General features: G+C 39.6%; 1 protein-coding gene across 2 annotated transcripts; it reads left to right on the plus strand.

The window, feature by feature from the left end:
* Window positions 1-212: 212 nt before the first annotated feature.
* LOC145439393 (membrane metallo-endopeptidase-like 1) lies at window positions 213-27,291 on the plus strand. Of its 2 annotated transcripts, XM_080316877.1 has the most exons (18): window positions 216-1,511; window positions 2,532-2,726; window positions 4,569-4,652; window positions 6,323-6,543; window positions 7,498-7,626; window positions 7,713-7,766; window positions 8,333-8,426; window positions 8,734-8,893; window positions 9,260-9,343; window positions 9,412-9,523; window positions 13,569-13,661; window positions 21,294-21,487; window positions 21,979-22,132; window positions 22,438-22,566; window positions 22,629-22,694; window positions 23,640-23,738; window positions 25,897-25,973; window positions 26,991-27,291. In XM_080316877.1, exons 1-18 carry the CDS (start codon window positions 1,403-1,405, stop codon window positions 27,097-27,099), a joined length of 2,163 nt encoding a protein of 720 aa, XP_080173003.1. In that variant the 5' UTR covers window positions 216-1,402; the 3' UTR covers window positions 27,100-27,291. The 2 variants fall into 2 exon arrangements, with proteins under 2 accessions (XP_080173004.1, XP_080173003.1); XM_080316878.1 differs by lacking the exon at window positions 25,897-25,973 and having other exon boundaries at window positions 213-1,511.
* The last annotated feature ends 1 nt before the right edge of the window (window position 27,292 follows it).

Raw genomic sequence — 27,292 nt, forward strand, 5'->3', positions numbered from 1 at the left:
ACCCAGCTATTCCCAATTCAATGTAATTTTGCTCAAAACCTATATTTTTCAACCCTTTTCCATAAGAGCTCATAGTAAGCTTGCCCGGGCTTGTTCTTTGTTTACATCCTACTGCAACCTGATTGGTTCGTGTCAAAGGTCACGTAAGTGTCTATTGTGCGTTTAGAAGAGGGGATGTTTAGAAGTGAAGATTTCTAGTGTAATGTGTTATGTGAAACTATCGAGCCATTATAACTATACATTAATGCAAGCCATAGTTCGTTCTAATGTAAATCGACAACCGTACTGTTGTTCCTTCTAACAAAAAGTGGGAGGCCATTTGTACCAACGGATGAATAAAGTAGAGTAATGTTCTATGATATATTTTACGACGCGTATCCCAAGTTAAAAGCATACACTTCGTGTCGTTAGATGCCATTACAAAGTTTTGTCGTACAGATAGTCAGAAGACTAAGATTTCGCACCAAAATGTACTCCATTCAAATCGAGTTGCAAAGAATCACAGCGAAAGGAAGCGGTTATTAAGGATGCCTTCAAATTATCACCATCAGAAGATTTCGTTTCTGTTCATGAACCTCATTGTTGGTCATTTCTCGACTCGATATGATTCCATGGCCGAAGCGAGTATAGGAATCTCTTGTCGTGGCAAGTGAAGCTTAGGTCTCTTTAAAGGAGGGGTTCTCAAACTGGAGGCGCTCCCCCCTTGGGGGATGTGAAAGCATCTTAAGGAGGCGTGAAGCCACAGTTGACTAAACATTTTCTCGCGCTTCGCGCGATTTACCTCCAGTTCACGGTTTTTACTTTGTCTATTTTCAAAATTTCATATTTGAGAATTCTCTCATCAATAGCCATAACCTTCAGTGCTATCAAACTAAACATTTCACCTATATCCCAGAGATGAGAGGATTTGAAATTTCTATGTCCTAACCCAATCCAAATCCAAATCTTCAAATCCTAATCCACGACCTAATCCAGAAATTCCAATCCTAATCCTAATCCTAATCCGATATAACCTTCTCTAAGAAAGTCCACATCTTACGCCTATAATTTCGTAAAAAGAAATTACACACATGAGTTTCTAAGTGTATCAAAATACTTTGGTAGAACGAAAAACTTCGTCGCCACTCGCCAAAGGACATCAATCTTCCGTAACTTGGTAAATCCCATCCTAATGCTAATCCATTAAATAAAAATCTGAAGTCCTAATCCAATCCTAGTTCTACAAAATTTCCCAAATCCTAATCCTAAGCCATGATCATCTCTGCATATGCCTCGACCGTAATACCAATGTTGTTCGTAGTTGATAATTGTAAGCACGAGCGAGCTAACACAATTTACCCTTCTAAAGTTCCTGTTGCTGTAGTATTCATTAAGGGAACATCTGTATACTCAGAACAGTAAGATGGACAGATATATCACTACGTCTAAAGGATGTGCATTTCCTGCCTTGTTTTTTCTGCTGTTAGCACAGAATGTCCATCCTCTTGTTATCTCGGATGGGAACGAAAGAGGTGAGTGATATCTAAAAAATGAGAATCAACATACAAACAAAGTTGAAGATTTGCCACGTATTGTGATAATCAATAAAATTCCCTATTTGAGAGAATGTTTGCAGTGCGGGTATACTCATTAAAATGCCATGATACAATAAGGCGATATACCTACAGCGTTCAAACATCTTAGAGAGTTATATCAATTTTGGCAAGAATTCAATGATTACCGTGATTCCGAGAAAATTGCCATGCTAACTTAAGCGCACATATATCGATGAATCATTGGTTTTCGAATTGAATTTTTCTATTTAATATATATGTATATCCTGTTTATAGGAGAGGCCACCAACAGGCGGTATGCGGTGCGGCACACGATCCTATTTAAAGTTATGAAAGAACGCTATAAGTTATGCATTTTTAACTGGTGAAATTTATTTCAGTTTCAAAATATCGTTGTTGTCATTTTAATTGAGCTATTTTCTCGTACCCAACGTGACCCAGACGCTGCAAAGACAGAGACGCTTAAACAACGACTTAAGGTTCCTCACAAGATCAAGCTTTACGATGATATGGTTTCCAGCCAGTACTGTGTCTTGCTATCCCCAATACTTATTCCTTGGTCGCGGAAAAGCATTGCCACGCATCGTGCGCAAATCAGAGTTCAAAATGAAATGAAAACGATTGTCATGATTTTCTGCTGCATTTGTATTTATTTAGCAAAATATTACGTTCTATGCGATAACTTTGCCCATCGCCCAGATTACAGAGCGCAGCGTTGTACTCACGTAAAGTTTGAAAGACGTGGTTACTAAACTGTGTTGCCTTTTTATGTCGATATTGAATTCATGCGATCCGCGGTATCTACGAAATTTGAAAGGTGGCCCGCAACCCGTTTTGAGTTGGCGATCCCTGGTATGCCTATATTGTGAATATAGTGTCGATATAATTAAATTCTACACCAACAAAATTTTCTTTTGTCGTTTGTTTAACAGGCTCTTTCTTGCACTCCAGCAATTTCCATTCTATATATGCCTTCAGATGTGTGCGACACGGAGCAGTGTAAGGTACAAGCTGACAAGATTAAAAACATGATGAATACAAAAGCGGATCCTTGCAATAACTTCTTCGAGTACGCATGCGGAGGATGGGTGGCTAAAAATCCAGTACCCAAAGGATATGATAGTTTTAGCCAATTTTCCCTGGTGCAAAAAAGAACTGACACAATCCTGAAAGGTGCGTGGAGAGATAACATTGGCTCCATTTCTATTTAGACCACTAAACCATAATTGAGCAGTGTGACGATAATATGATACTACGACAGTGTTTCTTAACCTAGTCGCCAGCGCCCCCAAGGGTAGATTTGGATTTAGGAGGGGGCGGAAACGCTCATGGTGCGGTATGGCGTTCGCTGAAGAAAATGGCGACGCAGTAGAGGGTGCCGTAAGGACATATGATCATATAGTAGAACAATAGTTCTATATATCCTGAGTTCTCATTGCAAATTAACATTCGACAAAATCAGGCAAACTCGAAATTTTTCGTCGCGCTCGGTGCGAAGTATACCTCGTCATTCTATGCAATATGTAGCCATGAATCCAGTGGCTTATTAAAATGCATGCAAAATCAATTGCGCTTACCTTTAGATCGTCAATTCCCGTTAAAACATATCTTCCGTCACGCTAACTCGGGTTATTTTCCACAAAATGTTTTGAACTGGGTATTTTATCCTACAGCCCACGGCATGTCGAAATCAAAGGAAGTGGCACTGTACCACTTTTGAGAGTGAAAGCCCTTTGTACATTAAAGATGCATTGAAACTTTTTGGCGAAAATGAATAATTAAATATACCGGATTGTATTTAACAGCTACAAAATTAGATCTTCACGATAATTCTTCGTGGTATCATGAGGGATAATACTGTTTAGTGTTCTGACCCGCAACCTCACATGAACGTTATGTAATATGGTTTTCTTTGTTTGTAATACATTCATGTAATAGTTCAATAACTGGGTGCAGTACTAAATTCAATGTGAGCAAAGATCTCTACCACAATCCCAGTTGATTTACTATTCACCTAAAGCAATAAAACAAAATCCAATGCAATCAACTTTCACGTATTGCCAATTCAAGAGGTGAATTCGTGATGTGTACACTGTACACCGGGCTCGAACCAGATGGTATGAGCCCGTACAAGATGGTTGTAATGACAATCTTGATTTAATCCCGAATCTAGCACATCCAATTATTAGAGCGTCAACCGAGTCGTCCACCGGTGTGATTCAAGCTATTTCCAATAATGAAGTCCAAAGCCGAAAAGACCGATCCGACTTTGAACTCTTACCTCTTGTATTTACTACCGTCCATTAAATATGGGGGATGGGCAATTTTCTAAAAGGACCGCGGCAGTAAAAAAGGTTAATAACCACTGTACTATGACCAATTCATCATACAACGAAACTTTACTCTCCTGATGTTCAGCAAGAGCATGCATGAATTGATCATGCAAGCGATGGAAGTATTCGCTCACTCTTATACAACACAATGTACGTCACTCTCTGCGTCTAGTGTATTATTATTGAGATTTTCGTGGCTTTATCATGATTGTAGTTTGTTACTGAACTGGTGCCAAACTTATCAACGCATCAAAACCAGTATAGCTACAGCTACAATTGAAAAACTGTGTACCTGTTGTTTCCCGTGTGGAATACGTCATCGCACGACTGGATCATTATTGGAGGCGCTAATGGCATTCTTTATTTTAACGGTGGGACAGTCAGGAGACAAATCCCTACAAAACTACTGGAGTTGTTTTGGCAGTGAGAAACGACCTTGAATGAATGCAGTGTATGCGGCAGCGGCATCGGCGCCAAATAGCCGACAGGCGTCCCATGTATGGTCTTTATGCATATAACGTACGTAAACAATAGAATCAGATGACATCTAATGTTGAAAACAGTAGCTTACTTCATAACGTGAAATATATAAATAGGGTTTTATTTAATTATGTGATGCGGAAATTTATATTTTTTCATTTTTATCATGTACTAATGATGGATATTTTATCAAATAATACAGAACTTTTGGAAGCTCCAATAACCGAGAACGATCGTGATGCTTTCAAAAAACTGAAAAAATATTTTAAAGCTTGCTTAAATGAAGGTGAATCTTATATATTATATACAGTATTTGTTCAACTAATGGGATCAAATGCTGCTTGTTACACGATGACATGCTGTAGTCAGTAACTGATGGACATAAGGTAATTATTATAAATGTTTTAGTATGATATTTTACTCAATCATGGTATGGCGCATTATGAGGTAAGCATTTATGCCAGTAGTTCCCAACCTTTTTCGTCTAGTGGACCCCTTGGCCGATATTTGAGCTAAAATCCCCCCCTATGAAAAAGTTGCCTGTGACTATAAAAAGTTGCATTTTAACGCACAACCATTTGTTGACTGACCCATATATGGCCGAATATATTCAGATTTATCCGAACTATGTCGAATGCGGATCGCGCTACACTTTGGTAAAGTACCGCTAAATTTGACCTGTTATTACAGGTCGGGTAGCCGCTGACGAAAAATAAATCACCAACTTCACTTGTTATGGCCTTGAGTTGAATCGATGAATTCGGTGTGTTTTTCACGTTAGCTCATATGTTGGTTTAAAAGGGTAAACATTTTCCCCAGAGGCCTTGTGCTGAATTCGTCGGCATGACTTTTCCCTGCTTAGTAGCAATTTGGTCGATAGGCTGTCACTGGCCCAACGAAATCCTCTCGCGAGCCTCACTCTACCAGGTGGTGTAATATCTAGGGACGGTATTTCAACATAGCCTACACCTAGCTTAATATACGCCAAAGAAACATACACTTGTAAAGAACTAGTTTCATACCTGACAGTTCTACCTTAAAAATCTAAAAACCTTGTGAACCCAGTGTATCTTCCGACATAACCCTATAAAGCCAAATTCCCACCTAAAACTTTCAAAATTACCCCTAAGGGGGTAATTCCTCCCCGGTTGGGAACCACTGATTTATGCGAAGTGAACGCATACGCAAGTAATAACCATTCATGTATGTTGTATATACGTACGTATTAAGTTTCAATTGCAACAATTTTTAATTTTCAAAATATACATGGATAAGTAAGCCTATGTCGACCAACACAATGAGCTGATGATTATTTCAATGATACCGGTGACTGTTACGATTAGATCTCACGGTATAACATAATTTCGATGATTAAATTGCACAGCATCGCCTCATATCTTCAAATCAAGTGGATTGTTTATACTTCTAAGTACACAAGATTGGTTCATATGCATTTCATACCTAAAAACTGAATTTTTAAAATATTTTATGTCTATGCACGGAAGCACCTGCGGGTTACCATAATTTGGGATCCCCAATGGAGGACACTTTTTACAAATGATAAAAGTTAGACTATCGCAATAGAAAACTGGAGATTCTTGATTTTTTTACGGGTAATTTATGTTGCGTTGACTAAAAAATGTAAATTTTCGGACTCGACTCCCGAATGACCCACTTTATAACAATACTGCTGTGATGTTGACTAAAAGATATTCCTGTACCAGTCCTACTCTCGAAAGCCCTCCCCCTGGCTCTGATGCGATTAGGGAGGACGAATTCCCAAAAAGTAGTGCATTCAGGCGTCTTAAGAGGACATTTTCGATTTCCTCGAAAGGAATGATAGATCGGCCTGAGGGCATATGGGAACCCTATGCTTGATGCTATAGTTCCGAAACATAGTTCCACGGCGATGATACATCCAATCCAAGAAGTTCTAATTCTACTGTAACTTCGTAGAGCATTTGGAAAAGGCGGATATGGCAGGACCGTGGTCATGGATTGAGAAATTGGGAGGCATGATATTATTCGGTGACGGTGATGATGAAGATTTTGTGCTCGAGTCGTTTCTCGCCAATTCGAAGATTCGATACGTCGACTTCTGGGGAGTAGTTTCGTCTCCGATAGTCGATCTCGGGGTACACGTAGACCAAAAGGACATTGATCGCCACGTGATCACGGTAACTAGAACCTTTTTTTACTGTTATTACTATTATTAGTGTTTGATTCGTTCTCGTTATTATTGCGGCCCACGATGACCACTTGAAGAAGGGTAGAATAAGGAAATAAGTCAAAAATAGCAACCGGCCTTAAAACATGGAAAATGTTGGTATGTTACTTTCAGCGTAGGCTTTTCAATAGCCCCTTAGATCTAGTCCGACTTCCCCGAAGGTGTCAATGGTCCCCAGTTGTTGCCTGAGCCATCGCTAGGTATCACGTAAATTATTATATTACTCTGTTTACGGAAATGTAGGATTGGAATTAGCAATACTACGACACCTGCCGTCATAGGTTCGTGTTTACGTTTACGAGCACAACATAGAACATTTCAAAAAGGTTCGTGTCCACACGAAACATGACGTTTCGGGGGTTCACACCATCCCTAGTTTCTTATATAGATTCCTTTAAGACACAATCGGATGTCCCGTCCTGTGGTAATGACGAATTCCGCTAGTTTTAGACACGTTCTGGGACCCGATGACAAGTTGTCCAGTCTAAAACAGATTCCTAAGTGATTGGCAGCTCTCTTAAGAGTAGTCGGGTCGGCGGTAATGATTCGCCTATTCACAGTCCATTGAGGTGGACGTATTCGACAGTATTGAGAACAATCGGACATGGTATATCACGCCGGAAAATATTAGGGAAATTTGGCTGAATTGCTGGTCTCTATGCCATTTTACCTCATAGTTAACCAACCAACTACCTGGGGTGATTGTACCAAGATATCATGGAAGGTTATCTGAAATGATCAGTCCGTGCAAGTTATATTGACCATCGTTTTCGACATTGATCAAAAGCGGAACAAACTTCATATATTTTATCCTTATTTGCTGTTCGTTGTCGCAAATTAGGCTACTCGTACGCCGTCGAGGGGTTTGCTACCCGGAATAGTCGCGAGATCTCCTAAATAACAGATCAACCAACCTGGACTGATAATGTCATCGGCATTGCACTATGTCTCGAGAGACTTTGCTGCGTCAAGAGAGAAGTACAAATATCTGGTGAAAGAGCTGCTAACGTTTATTTGGAAATATCGTGATGAGGTATGAGGTTGGGAAAGATCGTAGTGTTGTAGATCTTGTAACCTATGGTAGATGTTGCGTGTTTTAAACAATATCGTCCTGTTTAGATGAAAGAGGACGATACCTTCGAAGGAATTCATGTTGATGATATGGTTAACATGGTAATATAATTTTTCCTGACTCGTAATATGCCTATTATACAATAAAAAACGCATATGAGAGTCTTCAATTCTGAATTTAATAAATATTACTTCGAAATTAAAGGTGTGCCTATGGATATTTCGACACGACCGATAAAAGTTATATAACAATCCCAATATGAATGGTGAAAATCCAAACACATGCAGGCGAAACATTCAGATTCAAAGTCAGATCCCTAATATATTTGAATTGATTCGGTAATCTCAATTTTTTGTTATATAAGTACCGTATCAGATATTTTTATTTTGCACATGAGCCTATATCATGTGACTTCAAAGGATATGGAGAGCGGCATTGGGAAACAGTCCAAAATCCAATTAACCTTTAGAGATAGCCAGTTCGATTTGACCCGATTCGAATGAAAATGTATATAAATTTCACTTATATTTGCGCGAAGTGTACTTTGCGATCTTAAATCGCCAAACGCCCTTAACCAACGATGCCAATACCACATAATCGGTATTTAAAAAGTCAAATGTGTCTATTGAGTTTTAAGTTGGAAATATGTTTTTTTTGCATCATTAAGGTATTCAATCTGGAGAAAGACTTGTCGCAAATATTGCAACCGCCATCGGAACGCTACCGACTAGAGGACCTGTACACTCCGATGAACTTGTCAGGTAAACATACCTTGTAATGGTACGGCTTACTAATTTGACAGTATACAGCAGAGGTTTTCAATATGTGGTTATGCACCCCAAATTGGTTAATTTATTTTTCACGCATATTTTACTAAATTTATTGATTGTACAAATGGTATTGAGCGCTTCGCTTGCAATTCATAGTATTTGACGAGTCATAATGAATTCGCCGGCATTATTTCTTCCTGCATACGAAACTGGTTTTCTTTCTGTAAATACCAAAAGAGACTAAATTCAATAATTTTTGAATAAATCCGCGCTTTTGCTTCGTTCTGACGCACTCCAGATGCAGCCACTATGTTGTCAAGCGACTTCGATTGGTTCAAGTACGTTCAGGAAGTTTTCAATAAAGCTCACATTACCGTTACCGATAGCACCCCGGTAGTTTCATTCGGGACGAAATACCTCTCTTCAATGATGGCCGTTCTCTCGAGATACCCTAATTCGTGAGTCCATATATTTTTCATCTTGTTGGGGTGTTTTATTCTCGAATACATTTATTATTGGATGCGATGGGCTACGTAATTAGAACCGCGGAAGAGAATAAAGTATTTACAGATGTTCAACTGAATTAGCCCACTACCTAAAAATGCATTTTTTAGCCTTTATTCCTGGGATTCACTTCTGGCAGTCAGAAACCAATCGGCCTGCTTCATCTTGTGTTCATTCTCCATAGCCAGTACTAGACACTTGGCTGTGATAACAATACTCAATAATAATGCACCCTGTCACCAATGTACCTTAAGCATCGGTAACCGTAACAACCTTGCCTGTATTCAGTCGATAGGGTTTTATTTATTTATTCATTCCAGAGTAATCCAGACCTACGTGGTCATTTATAACGTGATGAGCAACTTGGAGCTTCTATCAAAAGAATACCGGAATTTGGCCTCGGCGTGAGTATGAAGGCATTCGGACAGCATCTGCAATATATTTAACTCCGATACTTACGTGCTGTAACCAGGTATCCACTGCCAAGAGTAGACGTTTGCACCTCCAAAGCGAGTGCTATAATGCCACGTCCTATGGGTGCGCTTTACGCAGAGAAGATGTTTTCTGGGGAGAGCAAACGCGAGGTAGGCCTATTTATGATAAAAATTGAAATTACAAATGCGGCAAGCTGTGTCGATAATATTTAACTATCATACAAGCAGAGGTGGTCAGTAACGAAGTACTTCTACTTTTTCGAAGTACTCAAGTAGTTTTACTCTACTTCTGGTACTTACTCAAGTAGATCTGATTTTCGCTACTTCTACTTCGTAATATTTTGTGATCTACTTACTTACTTTTCGCTATTTCCAGTTTGTCAAGTAGAAGTACTTCAATCTTCCTATCAGGAATATAGCCTGAGGAATTTCGGGGCTGTTTTCACGGAGTATCAGCATTTAATTTTCATAAAAGTTGAGTAAAGCCCAGAATTTTCGTCGCGCTTCGCGCGCAGTGGGTAAGGAGTGATCAGTATGATTTCACAAAAGTATCGATGAATATAATTCAAGTACCGGGTTGGCGTGGTTCCGTTCACACCACATTGTCGCCCTTCGCCCATATGAATATAATTCATCACAGTATGTATGGTTCATCATAAAGTTTGAAACTGATGTTTCACAATCTAGTATATTTACTTGTCATATCGTAATCTATAGCATGTCCGAGGCGCGTCCTAAACTGTAAAAGTGGACTCTGACTTTTTTGTTAGTTATAGAGATGTTTTAGCATATCACCTTTGAAACTTTCTGGACTAAAGGCATGAAATACATTTTCCGCTTTTAGAATTAGTATTTAGGCTTCACTTTCAATTCGCAGTATCATATACTTTGAGTTATAATTAATATCAGTTCTGTTGTCTGGATAACAAATGCCTTTAATTTCCGGAAATAAAGCTACGGGAATATGGCATTTTTACAGTTCACCATATTTTTTATTAACGTTTACTAATCGCGCAAAGTGTTTACATCGAATCCTATACAACTTCTCCGTATTGCTCTACGACTTAACTACTGGCCTTATGATATGGTGGATGGCGCCATACCATGCTATGTTCTAAAACGTGCTGTTCGAGAAAACAGAGGATTAGTATCGCATTTCCATATCAATACAATCATTTTCATCCCATGATGTGGACGAATGCTTATGCTATCTAAAATTGAATACCTGCTGGTATGCATCAATATGAATCAAGCTCGTCACCTTTCGCATAGCTCAATTTGCACCTTTTTACAATCCATGTGAACGAATTAGGATCGTTTTCACAACTACTTACTTACTTGAGTACTTTTAAAGTCAGTCAATTCTACTTCTACTTCAAGTAGTTTTAGGTTGCTTATGGAAGAAGTACTTCTACTCGTACTTGAGTAGATTTTTTCGTCGCTACTTCTACTTCTACTTGAGTAGCTTTCTTGACTACTTTGACCACATCTGCATACAAGATATACAACCTGCGAAACCTAAGCTTGATAGGCTTATCCGGCAACGGACATACCATAGCTGACCTTCGTTTGAATATATAGTATTAATAAATTGCATTCATGCTTGTCGTTGGAAGTACACTCTTTGATTACGGTAGAGCACGATCTGATAAATTGCAGAAAATACCATCACCAATGAGAATGCTTACGACACCAAGAATTTAACCATCGATATACCACTTACTATAGTCCACAAATTTTGCGACATAGAATAGAATATAACAGAATAAAATAGAATATGGTATAACGATGGGAAGAAGTTTATTAATCATGTTTAATGTTCATACTGTTTATATGGACATATGTAGGATAGCATTTTGTGATATAGATATACTATTCTGAATGTCCCCGGGCGTTAACTTATTTTTGTCCCTATAGTACAAAAAGCTTTTGAACGTGATAAGTGCCACTCTACCCACTGTCAGTGGCGTAGCAGCATGTGCTGCCACCCATGACTTTCGTTGAAAATGCCGCCCCGTCCTAAGTAGATCACAGCAAATTTCGACATACTTTCATGTTCAAGCAATCTTTTCAATAAAACAATATACAAATAATATGCCGCGTCTCAGCTTGAGAAAGAAGCCTCGCCGTCTCAGCGTTTATAAGGCCAAAAATAATACAGACAAGAAATGGGGAACGAATGTATTAGACAAATAAAAAATAAATAGCCGCCTTAAAACTGAACTTTTCGGGCTTTCGGCGAAGCGAAATCAGCGACAATATCCTCAAAATCAAGTTTTTGATTGTAGTCTCTTTCGATAAAAAGAATAGATAGAGCTGATAGCCGATCATCATTCATGGCAGAACGTAAATAAGACGTTGTAAGTTTTAGCTTTAAAAAAAGCTCCTCTTACAGCTCACAATTGAAACACCAATGGTCAGACAAAGTTTCAGACATGAGCATGAATATGGAGTCGAATCAAGTAGATGTGCTTCAACTAACCACTGTAAAACATCAAACGCTGTTCCATTACAGTCAAACGTGGTTTCACTGCTCCGCACCTGCCTCCTAAATCTGTCAATTTCCGCAGCTAATAACTCCAATTTGACAATACTGATCTAAAGCCCTGCTGCCCTGATTCCGGAAATTCAATTTAAAAGCTGGTCAGGGCAAATCAAGCCACCCCGAAATAGCCGTCTGAAAATCGGCATTGTTCCGAATAATTGCTCGATACAATTTCCATTATCATGGTTAATTGGTCATTGTGTTGCAACGTTCCGATTGCTCGGAACAATAGGCCCTCACGGCCATTACACAGAGTGGTTTCATTGCCATACTCATATTTTAATGTGTGTTTTCGGAATCAGTGCGACACTAGCTTTCGATTTAGACCAGTTTGAATAAATTTTAGCTCTCGGGTCGCCAGCGATAGGACTACCAATTACGCTGCTTCAGACGGCTGTGCACAATGCACACTGCGCACTGTTCACCCGCATTTGCCGCCCCCTTGGAGCCTGCCGCCCCTGACGCAGAGCCATTACCGCCAAGTGGCTGCTACGCCATTGCCCACTGTTTCTATGTATAGTATAATCATCATAATACCAAAAATAATTTACAAATGGAGTAAAGGGAAAATAAAAAATTTTATTGGGACTGTCAGTCGGTATGTTGATGGACCACTAATAGATGCGATGGACCAGTGTCGACTATGAGAGTGCTACGCACCGTCTAATCCACAATGCAGCTGTAGCGGTGATGATATAGCGTAGTGGTAGAGTTGCAGTTCCAAAATCCAGAATTCCTACCTAAGTATGAGAGGTTACTCTGCAGTACCCATTGTCCAACAACACCTAATCCTCGTAAGCGGTGTTGTACAAAAGACTTGAACGAAAACGGGTGTGGGCGATCGGGAATCGCAAAAAAATACTGTTCTGATGTAAAATGACCAATGTAGTGGAATCACAATGAATACTGAAACAGCAATAGGGTTACCATGCGTCCTCTTTTATGAGGATTTGTCCTCTATTTTGACTTTTTTGAAAGTGTCCCCGGAGGGCGCCCAAATGTCCTCTTTTTTGAAATTCTGTCCACTTTTTTGAGAATTTCGGTTAGATATAGGGCCAAAATTCGACTGAGACACAATAGGTCAACATTGTAGTAACGCTCCGCCGGCTATTTCGGGAGCTGGGCCGGCAAGTTGACCTTTTTTTAGTCAACCGACCGTGAAGTGGGAAAATTTACCATTTTTCCGGATTTTCCTCCGGTATAAAATTTTGAAAAGGTGTCCGCTTTTCAGATTTCCAAAATATGATAACACTAAAAAACAACAACAAAAATCCTTGCAATTCTATAGAAAAGATAGGGTGTCTAGGTGTGGCGGTGTTGTTGTCATTGTTTATGGCGTTTGTCGACTACTGTGGTCGTTAACACCAAGCCGATAACCCTTATTTTCGATTCCGTATCTGCCGACTTGTAGCTCGGCCACTCCTAGGCTTTTTTGTAAAACGCCACTTACGCGTATGAACCTAGATAAACCTCCAACACCTAGGTAGGAATTCTGGGGTCGACCTCGGTCGGACTCGAACCCGCAACCCATTGGCGTTGTTGCTCTGGACTGTACCACTACGCTACCTCGTCTCCTGTGTGGTGGTGTTGAAGCAGCGCTCCGTAAAATTATCGGGTGGAACAAAACCAAATATTGTGGTTTTTCTTCAGATAATCGAAATGCAGAGACGCGTGACGGCCGAGGTAATCACTAGCGTGACTGCAGCCACATGGGCTGATGATGCGACGAAGAAATACATAACGGTAAGATTTGGCCTATGTTGCGTTTTCAGTATGGTATATAGCCAACATAACAAATCAGTATCGGTATAAATGAGCCGACCGATATATAGGAATCATTTCAAGAGCTTCTTAGAGGTACATAACTCAAATATACACTTTGACTTGGGTGCCGTAGAGTCGACTTTAACAAAATACGCCAAACAAGCCTGTTCCTACAGAATGAGTATGTAATTCATCTAAAAATAGTACATTGAGCTTAAGCGCACTCCCCGCCCCGATTATTCGAAATTCAATGCTGGTGGCGACATATTTTGTGATTCTATTGTTAGTATACAACGTTCTTTCCAATTCTCTGCTAGTCGCTGACACTGGCGTAGCCAGAGAGGGTCGAAAGGGACGATCGCTCCCCCCAAATTTTTAAAAACTTTTCGTGAAATCAATAAATATAACAGTATTTTAGGGCAGATGAATGCAACCTAAAAAATTCCTCGCGCTTCCCGCGATTTAGCGTCCATACACGTCATGATTTTATTATCGGTATCCCCCCAAAATTTCTTCCTGAAGTACTGATAATTGAATTTAGCTGCATTCTCATGAGAACACAACAGTACCAGTAGATACACGAGAGTAGCCCGAGGCACTGGCGTAGCCAGCGAGGGGCGAAAGGGGCGATCGCCCCCCCCCCCCAAATTTTTGGAAAATTTTTCGTAAAATCAATAAATATGACATTATTTTAGGGCAGATGAATGCAACCTAAAAAATTTCTTCGCACTTCGCGCGATTTAGTGTCCATGATCATAACCGTCTTGATTTTATTATCGGTGTCCGGAAAAAAAATCTTCCGCAAATACCCGCAATTGATTTTAGCTGCATTCTTAATTATGAGAATACAACAGTACCAGTAGATACACGAGAGTAACTCAAGGTCGTTGGGTTGATTGAGTTTAGGGTTGTCAGTTCAGTATGGGGATTGGGGACTGTTAGCTCCGACAATTCCCGTTACGGGACACACGAAGACATATAAAGTAGGTTACATGCGACTCCGCAAAGTGCGCTCCCAAAATGATTGACCGACCGACGCATGTATTCGATATAGATTTTCGGGTACTTAAATGACTGGCGCCTAATGATCCTGTCCCTGCAATCAGACTTCTGCGACATGAATGCGACTGGCACAGGAAAATATCGCCACCTCCCTTTAAAAAGTGCTTATTTGAAATCGCACGAGTCTGATCAAAGGAGTTTTGTAATTTGGTCTGGTATATATATCAGCAATTCCAATCTCTAAACTAGCATCAATCTTTACCAGAGGTCACTAAATAACCGTGCTTCAACGAAGTAATTATTAAGAATGGAATCCACTTGCTTATATACACGCACCAATATTATTGATCAAATACTTTGATTTACTCAAAAACATGTACGCTCCGAGCGACTAGATCCGAAATGCACACTGCTTTTAAACTGGAAGCAACTGGAAGCTTCCATAGGGTATGTGTGTGCGTGCGTCTATAAGAATCGTTTGAATAAAGGGTAGTGATGAAATTGCCCATGGCAGGATGTACGGTTCTGCGAGGTGTTCCCACGGGAGAGCTTCCCTAAACTCATAACTCATTATTTTAAAGCGAATTCTGTAGCTGCATTTCTTGAAATACAGGGCTATGTCTTAAAAATCCACGTCGTCGATTTGATATGAACGAGTGCCGAGAATCCATTTCCACAGAAATAGGTGGTGGTGAATGTAATAATAACGCGTAACGCGTCCGACGACACATTTGGCTATGATGGCAACATATACATGGATCAATATATCCTCCAGCCTAGTCATTTCTATCTAGCAGCTCATCGTGAGGTTATTCTGGAATAGCGGTCGGTGTATTTCATAGGAGAAAATGGATCTCTGCATACAATTATTGCCAAAACCCCAGCAAAACATCCCTAAACAGCAATGTGTTCGTATAAGTAGGCTATTGGCAATTAAAATGACTTTGCACGGTGGAATATTTCATCTCATACGGCCATTCTCTGTTTATGTGAGTCCTGAACTTTCAGCAGTTATGAAGCGAAAGCGCTTCATCATCTCTCTAATTTAAAACAAACCAAAAATAGTTTATTATTATTAGGTTATCAACCATTTTGCAAATTTGGAGTTTTCGTGGATCCCTTGAAAAGGCTTTGAGGATCACCGGTTGAGAACCACTGCTCTAAATAGTCTTGCCGTGTGTTATGAACATAGTTCAAGTGTACTAGCCCTGAATGTTCGATGACACCACTTCTATCAGCTTTGCCGGTAAATCTGATAATGACAACGTATTTGCAATATGCAAGTAACAATATAATGAACAATTTTCATTCTTTAACCAAAAAATTTTCGCGCTTCGCGCGAAAGTATTGACGTCAGAGTTTTCTACAATCACACATCACTTTATATGAGCGGAATATATGCATAAAGATCGCCTCAGATGTTGTGTTAATCATCCAATAAGGGCCCAAGACCATCGTTTTAGCCCATTTCCCCTTATCTTTAGGTGGGAGGGGCTCATTTACGTCATCGAAATTTTCGCCCCCCCAAAATATTTTTTCTGGCTACGCCCTTGGCCCGAGGTCGTTGGGTTTATTGAGTCTAGGGGTGTCAGTTCAGTAAGGGGGTTGGGGACTGCTAGTTCCGGAAATTTCCGTGTCAGGACACACGAAGACATTTAAAGTAGGCTACACGAAACTCCGCAAAGTGCGCTCTCAAAATGATTGACAACAATAAAACCGACGCATGTATTCCGAAGCTTTCGATATAAATTTTCGGGTGCTTAAATGGCTGGTGCCCAATGATCCTGTCCCAGCAATCAAACTCCATCCAACATATATGCGACTGGCACACCTCCCGTTTAAAAGTGCTGATTCGGAATCGCACGAGTCTGATCAGAAGTGTTTTTTTAATTTGGTCTGGTATGTATCAGCAATTCCAATCTTTGAAGTATAGCGTCAATCTTTACCAGAGGTTGCTAAATAACTGTGCTTCAACGAAGTAATAAATAAGACTGAAATCCACTTGCTCACGCACCAATATTATTCATCAAATTCTTTGATTTATTCAAAAACATTTCATGCTCCGCGCGACTCGGTGCGAAATTCACACTGATTGTTCATCACTTAATGTCAGCGATTTGGGCTCGTCCGTGAAACGATCGACTAATACAGTGGTTCCCAACGTGGGCGATATCGCCCCCCAGGGGGCGATTTGGTGGTCTAGGGGGGCGAAAATAACGAAGGGGGCGATAGGGGGGCGAAAACGGACGAAGGGGGCGATAGGGGGGCGATGGCCCGTTAAATAGGCTATCCTGGAGTCGGGACCGTAACTACCGCACCCCAAACCCCCAATTGGGGGTGGGGGTCAGAAATCGAAGGAAGCCCAAAATTATTTCGTGAATTAACTTGAATTATAGAGTAGTTTTTTAGAAATTCGTGCGACTTCTTTAAAAGATTTTCGCTCTGCGCGCGATTTAATATTTTCATGTATCTTGTTGTTGCGGTCCCCGTCACCCAACAAAAATACGCATGATTTATGCAAATGGGAGACTTCGTCGTCGGCCAATACTGCGTCACGGCGCACCTAGACATATGAAGTTAGAGGCCATGTAACATGCGACTCCGAGAAGCGTGCCAGAACGATCAGCAGCGAGAAGACCAAGAACTTCGATATATATACATATATGTTTAATAGTCCATAAGCACCTCAATGGCTGGCGTCGAATGTTCCTGTCCTGGCGACCTTAAACCTACATGACAAATGCCATCCCGCAAGGAAAAAATGATTGGCCAGTCAAGAAATACCAATATGATATCATATGCGTCTTTTAGTGCTGACGAAGTGCTGTTTTTCGGTTCCCAATATTTGGGGGGCGATGATCGGTGTGGAGCTTCAAAAGGGGGCAATGAGTCGAAAAAGGTTGGGAACCACTGGACTAATACAAGCTATAGTTGCCAACTGGAAGCTTCCATAGGGTATGTGTGTGTGTGCGTCTAAGAATCGTATGGATAAAGGGTAGTGATGAAATTGTCCACGGCAGGATGTACGGTTCTGCGACGTGCTCCCACGGGGGAGCTTCCCTAAACTCATATTAAATTTGCCCCTCCCCCCCTACAAATTTTTTTTGTAATTCTGGCTACGACCTTAAATATGAGTGATCTCTCGAGTGGTGACAGCTTCTACTCCGCAAGTCATGAAGTAACGGCAGTAAATGACAACAGTCCCGTCCGGCGCCCACCCTATAGCAACTCTAAATCGGTGGTTCTCAACTTTATGTCTTCGCCGACCCCCTTTGAACCTTCACGTACCCCCGCGGACCCCCAATTCTAATTTCAAATTTGCCTCTATTGTCATGCAACCTTCATCTGCCCTGTGCAATTATTAACCTTAGGCTAGTGATAAAAACAGCAAAATGACCTTTCTTGAAAATAACATCATACTATTTATGTAGAAATTGGGAAGACTTTTTATTATTTCAAAGCGAATTCTGTAGCTACATTTATTGAAATACGGGGCCATGTCTTGAAAATCTGCGTCGTCGATTTGATATGAAAAAATCCATTTCCACAATATAGGTGGTGGCGAATGTAACGCTTCCGACGATACCTTTGCGGCTATGATGGCAACATACACGGACCAATATAACTTCCAGCCTAGTCATTTCTATCTAACAGCGGATCGTGAAGTTATTCTGGAATAGCGGTCGTGTGTATCATAGAAGAAAATGGATCTCTGCAAACATTTTTTTCCAAAACCCCAACAAAACATCCCTAAACAGCAATATGCAGATGTGGTCAAAGTAGTCAAGAAAGCTACTCAAGTAGAAGTAGAAGTAGCGACGAAAAAATCTACTCAAGTACGAGTAGAAGTACTTCTTCCATAAGCAACCTAAAACTACTTGAAGTAGAAGTAGAATTGACTGACTTTAAAAGTACTCAAGTAAGTAAGTAGTTGTGAAAACGATCCTAATTCGTTCACATGGATTGTAAAAAGGTGCAAATTGAGCTATGCGAAAGGTGACGAGCTTGATTCATATTGATGCATACCAGCAGGTATTCAATTTTAGATAGCATAAGCATTCGTCCACATCATGGGATGAAAATGATTGTATTGATATGGAAATGCGATACTAATCCTCTGTTTTCTCGAACAGCACGTTTTAGAACATAGCATGGTATGGCGCCATCCACCATATCATAAGGCCAGTAGTTAAGTCGAAGAGCAATACGGAGAAGTTGTATAGGATTCGATGTAAACACTTTGCGCGATTAGTAAACGTTAATAAAAAATATGGTGAACTGTAAAAATGCCATATTCTGTAGCTTTATTTCCGGAAATTAAAGGCATTTGTTATCCAGACAACAGAACTGATATTAATTATAACTCAAAGTATATGATACTGCGAATTGAAAGTGAAGCCTAAATACTAATTCTAAAAGCGGAAAATGTATTTCATGCCTTTAGTCCAGAAAGTTTCAAAGGTGATATGCTAAAACATCTCTATAACTAACAAAAAAGTCAGAGTCCACTTTTACAGTTTAGGACGCGCCTCGGACATGCTATAGATTACGATATGACAAGTAAATATACTAGATTGTGAAACATCAGTTTCAAACGTTATGATGAACCATACATACTGTGATGAATTATATTCATATGGGCGAAGGGCGACAATGTGGTGTGAACGGAACCACGCCAACCCGGTACTTAAATTATATTCATCGATACTTTTGTGAAATCATACTGATCACTCCTTACCCACTGCGCGCGAAGCGCGACGAAAATTCTAGGCTTTACTCAACTTTTATGAAAATTAAATGCTGATACTCCGTGAAAACAGCCCCGAAATTCCTCAGGCTATATTCCTGACAGGAAGATTGAACTACTTCTACTTGACGAACTGGAAATAGCGAAAAGTAAGTAAGTAGATCACAAAATATTACGAAGTAGAAGTAGAAGTAGCGAAAATCAGATCTACTTGAGTAAGTACCAGAAGTAGAGTAAAACTACTTGAGTACTTCGAAAAAGTAGAAGTACTTCGTTACTGACCACCTCTGGCAATATGTTGGTATGAGTAGGCTATTGGAAATTTGGCAATTACAATGACTTTCACAGTGGAATATTTCATCTCAGACAGCCCTTCTCTGTTTATGTGAGTCCTGCAGTTTTAGCAGTTATGAACAATGTTCCCTCTAACGAGTCTGCGCACACTCACCAACTCACTGCACATACCCTTGGACAACAGTGCGCAACGAATAAAAAAAAGTCATCACTTCGGATTTTTTGTGCGCAACTTACATTTCAGTGCGCAGAGACCGTGTCAGCACTGCGCATTTGCGCACGTGCACAGCTTAGAGGAAACACTGGTTATGACCAGAGGTGGTCAAAGTAGTCACCGTCGCTACTCAAGTAGAAGTAGAAGTAACGCCAGAATTTCTACTCAAGTAGAAGTAGGAGTTGTGGTTCACAAGCAAGTAAGGAAGTAGGTATTCTACGCCTATTTTTGCCTAAAAACTGAAAACTGTCAAGTAGAAGTAGAAGTAGTCTAAAATAATAACTACTTAATAAGTAGTGCAAGTAGGCAAAATCTACTTCAAGTACTTCAAAAGTACTTCATTACTGACCACCTCTGGTTATGACGCGAAAGTGCTTCGTGATTTCTCTAATTTAAAACACTAAAAATTAGGTTATGAACCATTTTGCAAATTTGGAAGTTTCGCAGACCCCTTGAAAATGCTTTGCGGACCCCCGGTTGAGAACCAATGCTCTAAATAGTCTTGTCGCATGGTATGAACATAGTTCAAGTGTGCCCCCTGAATGTTCGATGACACCACTTCTATCAGCCCGACCAGGAAATCTGATAATGAAAACGTATTTGCAATATGCAAGTAACAATATAATGAACCAATTTCATTCATTAACCATGAAAAATTTTCGCGCTTGGCGCGAAAGTGTTGGCGGACGAGTTTACAATCCTTATACTATCACATCACTTTATGCATGGCTGAAATATTTGCCCGAGATGTTGTGCTAATCATCCAATACGGGGCCAAGACCATCGTTTTAACCTATTTTCCTTATCTTTAAGGGGGATGGGCTCATTTACGTCATCGAATTTTTCACCCCCCCCCCGCAAAAAAAAATATTTTTTCTGGCTACGACCTTGGTCGCTGACGATTACTCCTGACGAGTGTACGCCGAAAATATTCGGTCTCATTTCGTTATGAATATACTATTTAATTATATAGTTATGAATTTCTATAATTTCGGGTATACGTTGGTGTTTCATAACTGAACTGTTAGCTGGTAACAAAAATGCTAAACACGTTTGTTAGTTAGTAATCATCAATTAAATTACGCAATATAGGCCTACCTGATTTAAATATCATGAAATAAGCAATACTGTAACATTTAAGATGTCCCTAGACAACACCAGAATATAATTGAGGAATCTTGAATGAATTTATGTAATATTTCACGCTGTTTCAAGCCATGTGCCACGTGGTGTTGTATTATAAAAAAAGGATAAACAGCACAGCGCATATGATATCGAACTTGTCGACGAAATAAAACATATTAGGCATAGCAATTTTCAGCCAATATATTGTATCAGTCCTTTCATTACCAAGGACATACTATCCAACATGACGGCGCAAGTTGGGTATCCGGACGAAATTGTTGACAAAATCAACCCACGTCTCGACGAGGAGCTGGCCGGAGTGGAGATAGAAGAGGACAGCTACTTCAAAGCACAATTCGACTTGTATGAAATAGAGCTGCTACACATGCTCAGAAAAATAGAGAGGACCACTAATCCTGATGAGTAAGTGAGAGAAGGAATACTGCGCTTTGGAGACGGTTATAGCCTACTATCAATTATGGTCCAATGATTGCATTGGGGCAAACGATGGCTAGTCTCCACTAAGACCCCCCCTCCTCATTGAATATAACCACGGGAGGGACACAAGCTATTGCAGTAATAACTTAAGGCTGCGATTTCCTGTGATTATCGTGGGGAATATTATCAATTTTCAAAGCGGCATCAGTGATAACAGGGTGACTCTGGTATCACAAGGCCGATATCAACTTTATCTGGCTGCATACTCACCAGTAACGATGATCATAGCTCAAACTCCCGGTCTGAACCCAAACTATTTGGCATATAGTTCTTCGAATAAATAAATCTTAATACAAATCATATTTGTAAATAAATCCTCACTTTATGGGGTGAAACGCGAGGCAATAGACATCCATATATGTATATGTATTTTATATATTCGACGCTGATGTGTCATACCTTTCGTAAAATTCCAGATGGGTAATGGGAGCTGCGGATGTGGATGCTTATTACAATAATCTACGGAGCACCATGGTATTTCCTGCGGCTGTACTTCAGCCGCCGTTCTATGACGCCAATAGGCCGACGTCCATGACATTCGGCGCCGTAGGTGCAATTGTTGGGTGGATGGTGAGGAAAATTCATGACTGGTGTCTAAATATTGAAAGGAGTTATAAGTTAGTATTAAATTTAGGAAAACCACAGAACTTCTCATGTAGTCGTCATATACTCATGCAATAAGGCATTGGGATTTCGTGTCTATAGTGAGACTATGCATATGCATTATTCATGAGCACTATACAGATTTATTTATTAGCTAACGATTCTGATTTCTATCACGGCTAAAGTTGGGTAAACCGCAATCATCAGAGTTGTTCTTAAACTAAACTAATTAAAATATCTGGTCGGTGGAATGTGCATGTTTTACATTTCAGCTAACGTCTACTATCACGGACTCGGGTACCAAAGGATGGACATCACATTCCCGCGAAAAATTTAAAAATATCGAGTCGTGCTTCGCGAACCTGTACAGCTCATTCTACTATGAGATTGCTGAGATGTTCGTAAGTATATGTTATCAACATTTATATGAGGATTATCTTCTAATGAAATTCCTATTTGTCAGTTAAACGGGAATTCAACGTTGGTGGGAAATATGAATGATAACGGTGGATTGCGGCACGCTTACTCAGTAAGTAAAGATTAATAAATACCTTTTGAACTCTTAATATCTGTGGTAATATTGCTAATTACCACAGTCATGTATGTAGTCTTATACAATGACATCGACTGCATTTTCACTACTTGTTCAGCATGGCTTAAGAAAGAAAATTATAGGAAGCTTTGAAGTCACGATTTTACCATGGACTACGGACCTGCAGGACTCATGCACTTGTACTTAAAAACCCAAAAGGTCTGGATTTGGACGTGAATTTGAAGCTTGAGATGTGGATATATCAATTTTAAATCCCCTCACCTATGATATATAGGTCCATAGGGATAGAGAGTATAATAGCCCATCCACGTTTCAAAGTGGATTTTTACGATGGAAATGGACTGGAAATGCGTTTCGACCTGCTAAAATGGTTGAAAGGACCTTTCTAGCTTTCAAAAATAGGCGGAAAGATCATTTCCAATCCAGCTCCACCCCAAAATCCAGTTTCTTTTTTTTACCTTACCTCTGTTGAAACAAATCGCTTTTGCATGGTTCAAAGTGTAGTTGAAATATTTTCGGTTTTTAATGGATATATTCCTAAAAATCCTAACCCTTCCTGAGGCTACCGCATTAAAAAAATTCAAAATGCTGAAATGCAACAATTCTCATCAAACTCGAAAATCAGACGTTGCTACGAACAACGTTTTTCAACTATTTCTGTGAAATGATATAGTGATTCAAACGGCAGCTATGTTGATATACTCCATGTACGAATTTTAACATGAATACCTCGAAAGTCTCTTGTAATCAACATCTTCTGCTTCGAAAATCACGCTAACAAGTGATATTGCCATGTGTCCTAATAACTTTGAGTATATATTTCCAGTTTTATATATATATATATATTTTTTGAATGTCTCAATTACAATGATTAGAAATCGGTATCATTTCGAATTCATGTAATGCATAACACGTATTCAGGCTTACACAAAATGGGCGGAAGAAAATGAGGATGAATTTTTTCTTCCGGGTCTGGAAAATATAACTCCGGAGAAGCTGTTTTTTCTTTCCTACGCCCAGGTTTGTAGTTGTTTCTTCTACCGAAAGGAATCTATGTCTACTGTAGGATATGATAGTAATAGATATATTTCAAATTCATAAAGATGCTCCTGACATTTATCGTTTGGAATATAGCTATTCAACAGAGGAAACAGCAGTTTGCTCCCTGGCCTATTTTTCAAATTTAATAGTGATCACGTCATGACGTAGCCGACTTCTATCATATCCTAAATAATTATAAGCTGGTCAATCCTGTGCCTTCTAACAATTACCACAAACCTGGAATTATTGTCGGATATAAATTGTACCCGCCCTAATCTACACACGGACACGTAGATTGTCGTTCATACCACAGTAGCAGTTATTAATATCTACATCAATGAACACATTATATAATGTATATTTTACGTGGTATCTCTATACGCCCGTGAATGTTGAGTCATGATACAATGACATGCAAATGTGAGGTTTTGGATTATTTTGTAAAGAAGTCCGCATTCAAAGTGAACTGCACATAGACAGAGAGTCTCGACAGTGGAGCATTTCCACTTCATTCTGGACACCAGGGGCGATAAAGGTAACTCGACCCAGAACTGTTACGTTGCGATATGCTTTACTATGGGACTGGACTAAACATAGACCTAAATTGGTCTCTTGACGTACAACAAGGACGGTGAAACTATCCGTATCAATATAAATCATCCATATGGATATCAAATAGCTGTTACCCGACGAAAATGATGCTGTTCCTTGGCATCTGTCCTCGTGACAGAAGTGCTGAAATCATGATTCCATCCTTATCACCAACTGTAATTGCTCTATCATTATTATTTTCCCGATTTAGCGGCCAAAGCTACACCGGATTGGACTGGATTCAACACAAACCCTTTCTAGATATATTATGACCTTGACCAAATAGCTGTCTGGTTGAAAGACCTCATGTCATTTCAATACCTTCCTGTCCTTTAATCTCATTACTATCTAACGGTGTTTTTAAATGATAAAATATTGATAATACCAACTAGATCTCAACCTCTCTGATGATTGACAATTAAAGGATGTACCAGTGGTATTGTTGCAGTGATAATACTAATAAATACCTACTAGATCTCATCCTCTCTGATCATTGACAATTGAACGATGTGTACCAGTTGTATTGTTGCAAGTTATCTTTTTGAATAAAATGGAACGGTTATAGTCTATAAAGCAGAGTCCTGAATACTTTTTGCCTGACCCCGGACATAAATTGTAGGATAAGCACATAAACTTTGCATCGTAAAATTCACGTATTATTCATGCTCATTATTACTCGGTTACATAATAATTCTCAACTTGAATGAATGTCAACCCACTATTTGAGATACCCATGTAAGGGACTGACCTAAGACACAAAGCTGAATACTACGGTGGAAAACAAATTGATACAAATAGCATCACCATATCCAAGAATATTCAATGAGAATTAATGCTAATGAGAGACTTGCAGATTGTAAAACACAAAAATGAGCTCGCGAAAATAGGTAATTCTTGATCATCGATCATCGTCAAGAGACGAAATTAGGTCTATGTTTAGTCCAGTCCGATAGTAAAGCATAGTGCAACAAAACTGATTTGGGTCGAGTTATCTTTGTCGCCCCTAGTGTTCAGAATGAAATGGAAATGCCCCATTGTCACAATTATCTGGAACAGTGGTTCCCAACGTGGGCGATATCCCCCCAAGTGGGAAATTTTGAGAAACAAGATGGCGAAAATACCGGAAAGAGCGAAAATGGTAGAACGTCCAGTGAGATACAGTGAAGTAACACGACCAAAAATTTCACGTGAAGACGTCTTATTCTGCATGTGACGCGAGAAAATGTCATCTGAAGTACACGCGGAAAGGGGTTTTTCCGAGCACCAGTCGGAAAAATGAGCTTTGTATCTGTCAATTCACCAGCGATCAGAGTTGGGTGAATAAATTACACGTTTAGATGACCTCTTTTGGAGATCCGTAAATATGGAGAGCGAAAATTTGTGTCGACCGTGATCAGGGAGTGATGCGTCGAAAAAGGTTGGAAACCACTGATCTATAATCTAGATATTGTCGATAATACAGCAATAACATCAGAACAACGGTTTTGCACGAAGTCAACAATGATGAGATTTCACAGATTAAATCACGTTGCCTATTTCTTATCAGATGTGGTGTGAAACCGAAACCATACATTCTGCGAAGTCCTCAATCGCGACCGGATACACCACACCTGGACTATTCAGGTAGACCCATTGTTTATGGCAGCATCAACAAGAATATAAAACCTGGTTACCGACTTTCAGTTGATGGGCGAGGCAGTTCCAGAAAATTACATATTTATAAAGTGACTTAAATAAAAATGATTATTAATAGCGGCGAAAATTATTCCGTTGTAACAAATCACTATTAACCTTTGGTATCGCTTCTCATAATCTTTTTAACAGAGTTCAGGGTTAAAATGTCCCTGAAATTACATTTTCCAGTTCATTACTTCGCGGATGTTAATTCACATCTCCCGTCGTGCTGTAGTAGGCTATATGTATAAGAGTACAACCCTGTATCGTAAAGCTCAAAAGTTAACCTTGCCAATGTCCTGCAAATTGGTGTAGTCATCAACTCATTATATCTTCCGGTCACAAATCATTTCGAGGGACTGCAAATTTTGACTCGATAGAAGTCAAGTCCAGTATTGTCAGGTACTTTTAATTCAAGTTGACTCAAGACAAGTCAAATCATATCAAATTTCCCGATTTCGAGTCAATTTCAAGTCATCTATGATATATTTATTTTTTGTCGTCTGATCTTAATGTTCTGATTCCGCGGAACGGTGGTTGAGAACCACCGGGACCATGCAATTTATCGTTCACCATTCATTTGCGTAAATTGATGAGAATGCAGCCTACAAACGGTATGCGGCATTCAAAATGATGTTTCAGTATACTTCAACGTAAGCGACGCTTGCAACTGAAATGCTACTATGTCCGAGTCACTAGTTTTTCGATAATTTAATACGTCGAATCCTATAATCAAGTCATGCAGAAGATGTGATCAGCCTAACACTTCTCTGAATCCATTCCTGCTTTAAATACAAATTCGAAGTTATCTTCATGTGGATATCGTCATAATTATCTTCTGTTATCAAGTATCAACTTCATACATGATGGTCAAAATTGAAGAGCTCGTATTTGCTTTACTATAAAAGCAGAGAAACGTGGAACCGCCTCTGCCATTGATGCGTCATAAATATACAATGCATTCAGAACCGAAGGAGCCATTCGAAATCTGGATGACTTCGGAAGGATATTCGAATGTGAACAAGGGCTCGACAAGCTATTCCCAAGTGAGGACGAAGTTTGCATCGTTGCGTGAAAACACACTGAGCAATTGAGCACCAGAAGTAATACAGTAGATATATGGAATATGGCATCATCTGCGATTGCGGCTATAATACTTGCCGAGGATACGCGATTGTATGCGCATCATATGAAATGAACTAGTTTATACATTTATTCATTTCTGCTTATTGCAATACATACTCTTTTGGTTCTACATGGTATACAAG

This window comes from Botryllus schlosseri, chromosome 5 (assembly GCF_051294905.1).
Source record: "Botryllus schlosseri isolate E-star chromosome 5, Bs_hap1, whole genome shotgun sequence".
NCBI lineage: Eukaryota > Metazoa > Chordata > Ascidiacea > Stolidobranchia > Styelidae > Botryllus > Botryllus schlosseri.

Bases quoted from the DNA above. Each gene is read 5' to 3' on its own strand.
- LOC145439393 (XM_080316877.1), top strand. From the start codon at position 1,403: ATGGACAGATATATCACTACGTCTAAAGGATGTGCATTTCCTGCCTTG. The intron at 8,894-9,259 runs GTGAGTCCATAT...TATTCATTCCAG, and splicing joins CTCTCGAGATACCCTAATTC to AGTAATCCAGACCTACGTGG. The intron at 25,974-26,990 runs GTAGACCCATTG...CAATGCATTCAG, and splicing joins ACCACACCTGGACTATTCAG to AACCGAAGGAGCCATTCGAA.